This window comes from Austrofundulus limnaeus, unplaced genomic scaffold (assembly GCF_001266775.1).
Source record: "Austrofundulus limnaeus strain Quisiro unplaced genomic scaffold, Austrofundulus_limnaeus-1.0 Scaffold13, whole genome shotgun sequence".
In the NCBI taxonomy this organism is placed as follows: domain Eukaryota; kingdom Metazoa; phylum Chordata; class Actinopteri; order Cyprinodontiformes; family Rivulidae; genus Austrofundulus; species Austrofundulus limnaeus.
This window is the reverse complement of record NW_013952415.1, coordinates 2,441,554-2,450,915: the sequence shown is the minus strand read 5'-3', so window position 1 is coordinate 2,450,915 and position 9,362 is coordinate 2,441,554. Positions and strand designations below refer to the sequence as shown.

Genomic DNA, 9,362 nt, shown 5'->3' with positions numbered 1-9,362 from the left:
TAATAAAACTGTAGCTTTATTTTTAAAGCCCTTTCAAACTAAGTGCTGAACAATTACAAGGAGATAAAACCAAAGTAAAAGGTTATTAAGTACAGATAAAACATAATAAAATCAATTAAGGATGCACAATATATCTGTATGGACATCAGTATCGGCCGATATGTAAAACTGGGCTAATATTAACGTCTATTGATTTCCCACTTTTTATCTTTGTTTCTGTTTTGGGAGGGGAGATGGTTGGTTGAGTGGTATCTGTTTCATCATGATAGTGATAATGATGCTGCGCAGTCAGGAATAACTGAAGTATAGTGTCATGTCAGAGGTCTGGTCGTTTATTTACAGTATCAAAAAAAGATCCAGGTGTGTTTGTGTGTATATGTATAATGTAATTAGTGTGTTTCTGTAATATCGGTAAATATCGGTTATCGGCCATAACAGCAATAATTATATCAGATATCGATATCAGCTGAAATTTTCATATCGGTGCATCCTTAAAATCAATATTACTAAAGCTCAGTACAACATATAAAATGACAAGCAATTTAAAACTAAATTGTGCAGCAAAAACACAAGTAAACTGATTTTAATGTTCACTAACGACCTATTGTTTGGCTGATAGTCCTCTTTTGCATGTGACCTACCTGTTTGTCCACATGTGGAGGCGGAGCTTTTAAGGCTGAGTTCACCTGAAACTCCTCAGACTGCAGAAGTCTCTTGGAGGAGAGACGAAACATTTCATTAAAGAAGAACCCATCCAGAGGACCTTCTTATTTTTTCTTCTTGATTTTTCTACCTGGATTACAGAGATGCATCAGAACATAATAAGATGGTGACAGCCGGGGGAGTTGGTGCTGAGATTGTCCAAATAAAACTCAGCTTCTTTCCGTCGATTTAGGAAACCTTGTTGGTGAAGAGGTTTAAACTGTCTCTGTTACGGCACAGTTATTTAAACCATTCAAAACAGAATACATCCACAGATTGTTGGGGAATGTGAAAGAATGAAAGAAACAAAAGACCAGTTTTCRTAAAGACGATGCAGAGTTTAGGTGAAAGCATCTGTTATTTAGACGGATGGCCGAGTCAGCATGCAGAATAATTGTGTCACAAATTCTGGCGTGAGCAGCGTTTTGTCCCCTGAAAGGATAAACAATCCTCGTTGTTTTTGTCGGAATGCTTCATGAATGGGTGGCAGCGATGAATTATTAAACAACAAATGAATTATTGTTGTGGGATAATGGGCGACGCTCTGTTCAGCGTGTCACGGCTGWTCTGCTGCTCGTGTCATTCCGCAGGAATGCACCATGAAGGTGCAAGAAGGGAAGTTCAAACTGCAGGATCTGCTGGTGGTTCCCATGCAGAGGGTCCTGAAGTACCACCTACTACTGAAGGTAGGAGCACAGACCATCGCACACGCTACACCTCACTGGGCTTCCACTTTCAGGATGATCTTTGAACGCCCTGCAGCTCTTTGGTTTTCTGCAGACGAGCTGTTTTCAGCTTGGCTTTTCTTCTTTTTTAACATAGCAGATGAGAATCTTCAGAGTTGTGTTTCCTCTTTATAAATATCAAACTTTCACCCCCTGTGGGCTTCAAGAGTAGCTGGGAAAAGTTAGAATCTTCTTTGTGGAGCACTGCAGCTGTAGTCTGACTGGATTCCTAGTCGTAGAATCTGAAGTGTCCCAGTTTTACTGAGAGAAGACAGAATTCATTACTGCAACATGTTGCCACTTTAAATGTAGCTTATTACAGCTTGCCTCAGTGTAATTTACTTTGGTTAATGAGGACATTGTTCATATCTCATTTCCAGCCTGTTTCTTGTTATAAGTCACATAAAATGACTTTTTAGAAGTTTCAGTAACAAAAGCCTAAAGCAGGGGGTCTGCAGCCTGCGGCTCTGGGGCCACATGTGGCTCTTTGGGCCCTCTGCAGCCACTCTTTGAAGTTTTGACTGAAGCTAACGTGATTTTATATTTGCTGCCGTTTTCCTGTCACTTTGTTTGCAAACATGTGATCAATAATACAAGGAGTGAAATGTGTTGATGCTAATAGCATGCTAGCTTCCAAGCTTTGCTTTTACATTGACTCAAATATTTCCGAACTTTCATCTATTCTGGAAACATGTTCTGTTTGGTTTTCAGCAAAATGCAAAGATGACTTCAAAGGAATTTATTCATCTTTGAATTATCCAGACCACATTTCATGCACATAAAAGCCAATTTTTAAAGTGACAAAAGTATTTTTGTCACCTTCATGATTGAGTTTACACATGTGCAATCTATTTGCTTCTCTGCTAATCAGAAGGCAAACCCTACAATGTCTCGTTTCACTTTTTGGAATTCCTGATTCAACTTTGTCCTGATTTGTTCTTTTTTGTTGACTTGTTGATGACTTTATTAGTAGTTTCATTTTATTTAATGTTTATTGTCATGTATAGATGTTCATCCCCCCTGGCTGCATTGTTTTTCCTTTATACTGTGTTATAAAAATATAAAAACAAATTCAAAATCCAGCTTCCAACCTTAAACTATGACCTTTCTCTCAAATCCATCAGGGTTCCCTTTAAAGACCTTTGAGAATAGACTAAATTACTGTAGGTTTCTCTCTTTACTGTTCTTATATTTCTCTTCTACTTTTTCTTTTTCTTTCTTACTATAGTAAAAAAAGAGAATAGACTAGATCATAGCAAGAATAAATAATAATAAACGTTGAATACAGTGGTTTGCAAAAGTATTCATACCCCTTGAACTTTTCCATATTTTGTCACATTACAACCACAAACATAAATATATTTCACTGGAATTTAATGTGAAAGACCAACACAAAGTGGTATACAATTGTGAAGTGGAAGCAAAATTTTACATGAATCAAAACATTTTTTACAAATAAAAAACTGAAAAGTGCGATGTGCAAAATTATTCAGCCCCCCTGAGTCAATACTTTGTGGAGCCACCTTTTGCTGCAATTACAGCTGCAAGTCTTTTAGAGTATGTCTCCACCAGCTTTGCACATCTAGTGACTGCAATTCTTGCCCATTCCTCCTTGCAAAACAGCTCAAGCTCAGTCAGATTGGATGGAGAGCGTTTGTGAACAGCAGTTTTGAGATCTTGCCACAAATTCTCAATTGGGTTTAGGTCTGGACTTTGACTGGGCCATTCTAACACATGAATATTCTTTTTTTTAAACCACTCCATTGTAGCTTTGGCTTTATGTTTAGGGTCGTTGTCCTGCTGGAAGGTGAACCTCCGCCCCAGTCTCAAATCTTTTGCTGACTGCAACAGGTTTTCTTCCAAGATTGCCCTGTATTTGGCTCCATCCATCTTCCCATCAACTTTGACCAACTTCCCGGTCCCTGCTGAAGAGAAGCACCCCCAGAGCATGATGCTGCCACCACCATATTTGACAGTGGGGATGGTGTTTTCAGAGTGATGTGCAGTGTTCTTTCTCCGCCACACATAGCGTTTTGCATTGTGGCCAAAAAGTTCAATTTTGGTCTCGTCTGACCAAAGCACCTTCTTCCACATGTTTGCTGTGTCCTCAACATGGCTTCTGGCAAACTGCAAACGGGACTTCTTATGGTTTTCTTTTAACAATGGCTTTCTCCTTGCCACTCTTCCATAAAGACCACATTTGTGTAGTGCACGACTAATTGTTGTCCTGTGGACAGTTTCCCCCACCTGAGCTGTGGCTCTCTGCATTTCATCCAGAGTCACCATGGGCCTCTTGGCTGCCTCTCTGATCAGTGATCTCCTTGTTCRGCCTGTAAGTTTAGGTGGACGGCCTTGTCTTGGCAGGTTTACTGTGGTGCCATACTCTTTCCATTTCCGGATGATGGATTGAACAGTGCTCCGTGAGATGTTCAAAGCTTGGGAAATCTTTTTATAACCTAAGTCTGCTTTAAACTTCTCCAAAACCATATTCCTAACCTGTCTGGTGTGTTCTTTGGACTTCATGATGCTGTTTGCTCCCCAATATTCTCTTAACCAACATCTGAGGCCRTCACGGAGCAGCTGTATTTGTACTGAGATTAGATTACACACAGGTGGACCCTTTTGAGTCATTAGCAGTCATCAGGCAACTTCTGAATGCAATTGGTTGCACTCAGGGAAAAGGGGGCTGAATACTTTTGCACRTCACATTTTTCAGTTTTTTATTTGTAAAAAATGTTTTGATTCATGTAAAATTTTGCTTCCACTTCACAATTGTATACCACTTTGTGTTGGTCTTTCACATTAAATTCCAGTGAAATATATTTATGTTTGTGGTTGTAATGTGACAAAATATGGAAAAGTTCAAGGGGTATGAATACTTTTGCAAACCACTGTATATATTTTTAATTTATAATGTCACCCTTTAGAGGCCAGAAAGGACCCCCAACAAACCTGAAGTGGCCCACGGACCACCAGTTGATAATCGCTGCACACTTCGTAGCTCCAGATCCATGTTGTTAGTGAGTCGAGGAGAATTTATGGCTCTTTAAAAGTTGCAGACTCTGATTTAAACTAGTCGAAATGCAAACATTTGACAACAAACCAGAGTTAGCATTTAGCAAGAACACCTGAACTGTCTGGTGTTCCTTTTTAAAACAAACAGATCTCTGCAGAATTTCCTCTGAATAACTGACTCAGTAACTCAGTTACTGATGTGTTTATGAGGCTGTGCTGCAGTGGGCAATGCACCGGGGTCCAAATAAATGTCGGAGTCAGGTGAGCGACAGAGTTAACGCTTCCATTTGTTCGTATCGAACCCCTGCAGGAGTGGCAGCGAGCCTCCGAGGTCAAATCAGCCGTGCGCTAATCAGATTAAACACACCCCATTTCACCGCCTTCCGCAGCTTAGCAGGAGGAAGAGCGGCGTGCAGCGCAGCGTGCAGCACGGCCTCGCAGCGCGTCACGTTAACAAGGCCTGTTTTTGTGTTGTTTGACTTGACATAGGTTTAATCAGGCCTGAGGGCACGGCTTCACTTAATGTTGCAAAGGTATCATTACAGTGGTGTTTACGGTTTGGTTGTGCTATAAATAACTTCAGCTTTTATGAACTGYGGCTGCGTTCCAAACAGTATAAAATCAGTACAGTCACCTGAAATGGATCAACCCTCAATCAGTGTTTGACTGTTGTTGTTTTTTTTCACTACAAGGTAGGAACAATAGGGACTGGGCAGCAAACAGAGCAGCATTTTAAAAACACTGATTGGCTGAAATGAGGAGGACACTTCATGGGAAAAACATTTTTCGTATAAAAAAAACAACTTTAATACGTTTGCATCCTGCATGTCAATATGTTAGCTTTCACACACATTTCTCTTGSTAGCGTTGGAGCTTTCGTTAAATATTTTAACATTTTTCTCCAGTTTTGAATAAAAAATGCATGTAGGAGCATTAATTTTTCTTGTATTTTTCCCCCCCAAATAAGATAATGATATTTCTCCCTTTGCAGGACCTTTTAAGTTATTCAACAGACCGACCTGAGAGGCAACAACTCAAAGAAGCTTTGGAGGCTATGCAGGTTTGTATTGATGAGCAGCCATCAGAAAAATGCCATCTGAGTAAATATTTTTTTAAAAAACATAAACGATTATTGTGGCTCAGACAAAACATATTTGCCTCACTCTTTCAGGACCTGGCCATGTACATCAACGAGGTCAAGAGAGACAACGAGACGCTGAAAAAAATCAGTGAATTCCAAAGTTCAATAGAAAATCTTGTATGTATTACGAGCTTCTCTGTCAATTTTTGTCCTTATTTAAAAGAAACAACTTTTCAATTAATGCCTGAAGACCTTGAAAATATTAATCTTCTGATTCTGCACTTTTAGATAAATATTCATTAGTTTGCTGATAATTCACATTTGGCTTCATGGGCTTGAGTTTTATTCTGTCCACCTTTTGACAACCCCAGTTCCAGTGAAGCCCGGTCGTTTTGTAAAACATAAATAAAAACAGAATGTGTTGATGTGCAAAAATCCTTTTCAATATATTTATTTGAAAGCACGACAAAGACAAGATATTTAATGTTCAAACAGATAAACTTTGTTGTTTTTTGCAAATATTCACTCAATTTGAATCTGATGCTGCAACAGGTTTCTGGGTGTTGTCGATATCTGGCTATGGCTTTGCATGGCCCATGTGCTAATATCTGTTACAGAATGATGTCGGTTTTTAATGCAGGGCTATCTGAGGGGTCAAAGGTCACAAACAGGATCTGCTGGTGGTCATCTTGCAGAGAATTTTCCAGATTCTCCGAATCTTTTGATGATTTTTATGAACTGTAGACGATGAAATCCTTAAATTCTTTGCGATTGTACGTTGAAAAACGTTAGTCGTTGAGAAAGTGGTGACCCTCGCCCCATCCTTGTTTGTGAACAACTGAGCCTTTCGTGGATGCTCCCGTTAWACCCAATAATGACTCTCACCTGTTTCCAATGAACTAGTGCCACTTAGTGTAGTGTCGGTACAGTCAGTGTCGGTACGGGTCAGTTTGAGTACTTTTCTATTGACATTCCAGTCCGGTTCCAGTGGGTGTGTTTTGGGTGGTTGGTGGAGGTGGGTTTTGGGTTTTTCAAAAAAGAATTAATGCGCAAAATGAGAGATGGAAATACATTTGCCAAAAAAGTTCAGAAATTTAAAAAATTCGCTAAAAATCAAATTAAAGTTGGATGGAAACACGACTAATGTCACTGCTACAATTGAAAAAATGGTTCCTCGAGTTGTTGTTGTAAAGGCAGCATAGACACAACCATTGACTCCACCCCCTAGCCAATCAGTGATGAACAGTGTTCTGATGTCGCAWTTTGGTGTCRACTGGGACCACTTGGTACCACAACMAAGTRGGTACTAAAAAAAGGGCTGGTTCCATGAACCTGGCCTAATGGAAATGGCTTGGAACCGTACCGAACCGTACCGACACTACACTAAGTGGCACTAGTGGAAAAGGGTCGCTATTCACCTGTGGAATGCTCCAACAGGAGTTTGTTTCCTCAACTGTGTCAGTCTTTTGCGGGATGTGTTGTGGGCATCAAATTCAAAATGAGTATGAATATTTGGACAAATAAAAAGTTGATCAGTTTGACCTGAAATRTCTTGTYTTTGTAGTGTATTCAATTTAAAATGGGTTGAAAATTCTGTTCGTATTTGTTTTGCACAGGATMCCAACTTCACTGGAATTGGGGTTGTAAAATACAATCCTTTAGTRATGAAAATGTTGTCATGATAAACTGCTGTCAATCAAACAATCACATTATAATTTATCATAAATAAGCAGCTGCTTCAGCTTCTTGTTCCCAGTGATTCTGGACAGTATGACAGATGAGTTCAGACAGGGGGTCTCTATAGACTGTGATCTGTAGTGAGAGCAGAGATCAGGTGGAAGAGAGAGCCTGGAGAGGTTGAGCAATAAGCTGTTCAGCTCTCAGTTTCTGAGTGATAAAGTTGCAGACTGCAGCAGATTAACACCCRGTGTGACTTTATGGCTGAAGCAGCAGGTGAAGCTGGAGGAATACGGCCGGCCAAAGATCGACGGAGAGCTGAAGGTGAGCTCCATCGTCAACCGAACCAAACAAGACCGGTGAGTCCAGCTTCAGCGGGAGCCTGAACCKGAATTATTCGCAGCCTTTCATCACATCTGAGTGTTTGTGTTTTTGTGCCCTCAGGTATATTTTCCTCTTTGATAAAGTGGTGATTGTGTGCAAGAGGAAAGGCTACAGCTACGAGCTGAAAGAGATCATTGAGCTGCAGTCGTATAAAATGTCAGACGACCCCATGAACAACAGAGACATGAAAAAGGTAAGGAAGGGTCTCGCTCGTCTTTTGGCCTGAAATGAGGGCGAGCTGGAACGTTCCCACTGTGGAGTCTCTGCGAAGGTAGCTCTGCTAGTGATGAAAGAGCCTGTTTATYCATTAGAAATGTTGCCCTTGAGCTGAAGCAGCTTGTTGATGAGGACTTTCCGAATTGGGAATGTATGCATTGAAGTGCCAAAATAAATGCTTTGTGCTTTAGAGACTGTAAATGCAACACAAATCATTTAGGATTCATGAGAACATGTTGCAGTTATCATGCAAACGGTCTAACCTGGCCTTTTTGTTTGGAATCTGCATGTATTTRTTCATGTCTGCATGTGTAATGGGGTCTTTCTCTGGTCTTTTTTTTTTCTTTCTTTTTTTTGTGCATGCTTACCAGTCGAGTGGAAAAATGGTAAGCCCAAATGACCCCTTTATTTAACTCATCTTCTCATTTAGGCTTTGCCCTTGGAGGTGGTGTTCTTTGTGGTTGTAGCTTTCAGCTCTGTCTGGCTCTGCACATTTTACAGCATGRTTTAGTTTTCAGCTCTTGGCTAAATGTGATTGTATCCAAAGCACCAAAACTCACAAAAGCGTGTTTATCACAAGCTTCTTTTCACATATCTTTGTCTATCACTGCCGTGCGTTTATATCTCGTCTATTCTTTGCTCCTTTAGTGGTCTTATGGTTTCTACCTGATCCATTTGCAAGGGAAGCAGGGCTTCCAGTTCTTTTGTAAAACTGAGGAAACCAAGAGGAAGTGGATGGAGCAGTTTGAAATGGCAATGTGAGTAGGATTGCACACAGGAAGTTTTATTTCCAGGCCAGTAATATAATTTAAATTGCAGCGCAGAGCTTTTTTTTCTGGAAATTCAATTAAAAGAGTGTTTAAATCCTCATTACATTTCTCATTATTCGTGACCTCCGGCTTAAACGTTGCAGAAGTGAGAATGTCAGTTCGTTTTTTATGCAGGTCCAACATCAAGCCGGAGAGAGCCACCGCCAATCAGCACAACTTCCAAATGCACACGTTTGATAAGAACACCAACTGTCGATCCTGCAAGATGCTCCTGAGGTAAAGACATGAACACTTGGATCTTTTTAATTAGCTTCTTGCAGAGTTCCCAGAAGCTGGAGTGGTCAAGTATTTCAGGGAGAATAAATGCATTTTCTGTTCTTTTTTATTTTACACAATTTGTGTGCAGATAAAATGTGATGATTTACAGAGATTTGTTGCCACCAGTGGTGGGCAGCGCTAATCCAAAAATTAGCTCCGCAATTTCTAAAGCGCTTGTGAAAGTATTTAGGTCCGCAACTTCAAAAGTGCTTATGCCATAGAAAAACTAGCGGAAGCTAATTTTAAAGCACAAGTTCAATTTGACACTTACTAGCTCAGTATTTCCCAAAGTTGGGGTCGGGACCCAAAGTGGGGTCCTGAAACATCAAGGTGGGGTCCTGAAAAGATTTTCTGAATTAATTACATTTTTGCCTTAGTTGTTACAAAGGAGTGAGGTTAGTGTATTTAAAATGGATAAATGTAGTATAAAAAATATTGTTACTATGCCCATTTTTAGTTGGCCAAATGCAAATG

The 9,362-nt window shown here is 40.1% G+C and overlaps 1 protein-coding gene across 11 annotated transcripts in view; it reads left to right on the top strand.

Annotated features, from left to right (window-relative positions):
* The window catches only part of vav2 (vav 2 guanine nucleotide exchange factor), a 222,684-nt gene that overhangs the window by 188,699 nt on the left and 24,623 nt on the right, over positions 1–9,362 (top strand). For 4 of the 11 annotated variants that reach the window (XM_014002459.1, XM_014002465.1, XM_014002458.1 and 1 more), the window contains 8 exons: positions 1,293–1,388; positions 5,434–5,502; positions 5,614–5,700; positions 7,471–7,559; positions 7,645–7,777; positions 8,172–8,186; positions 8,449–8,558; positions 8,745–8,846. In XM_014002459.1, the coding sequence (XP_013857913.1) occupies positions 1,293–1,388; positions 5,434–5,502; positions 5,614–5,700; positions 7,471–7,559; positions 7,645–7,777; positions 8,172–8,186; positions 8,449–8,558; positions 8,745–8,846 (701 nt within the window). The remainder of the gene's footprint in view (positions 1–1,292; positions 1,389–5,433; positions 5,503–5,613; positions 5,701–7,470; positions 7,560–7,644; positions 7,778–8,171; positions 8,187–8,448; positions 8,559–8,744; positions 8,847–9,362) is intronic. The other 7 variants (XM_014002468.1, XM_014002467.1, XM_014002464.1 and 4 more) reach the window with 3 other exon arrangements.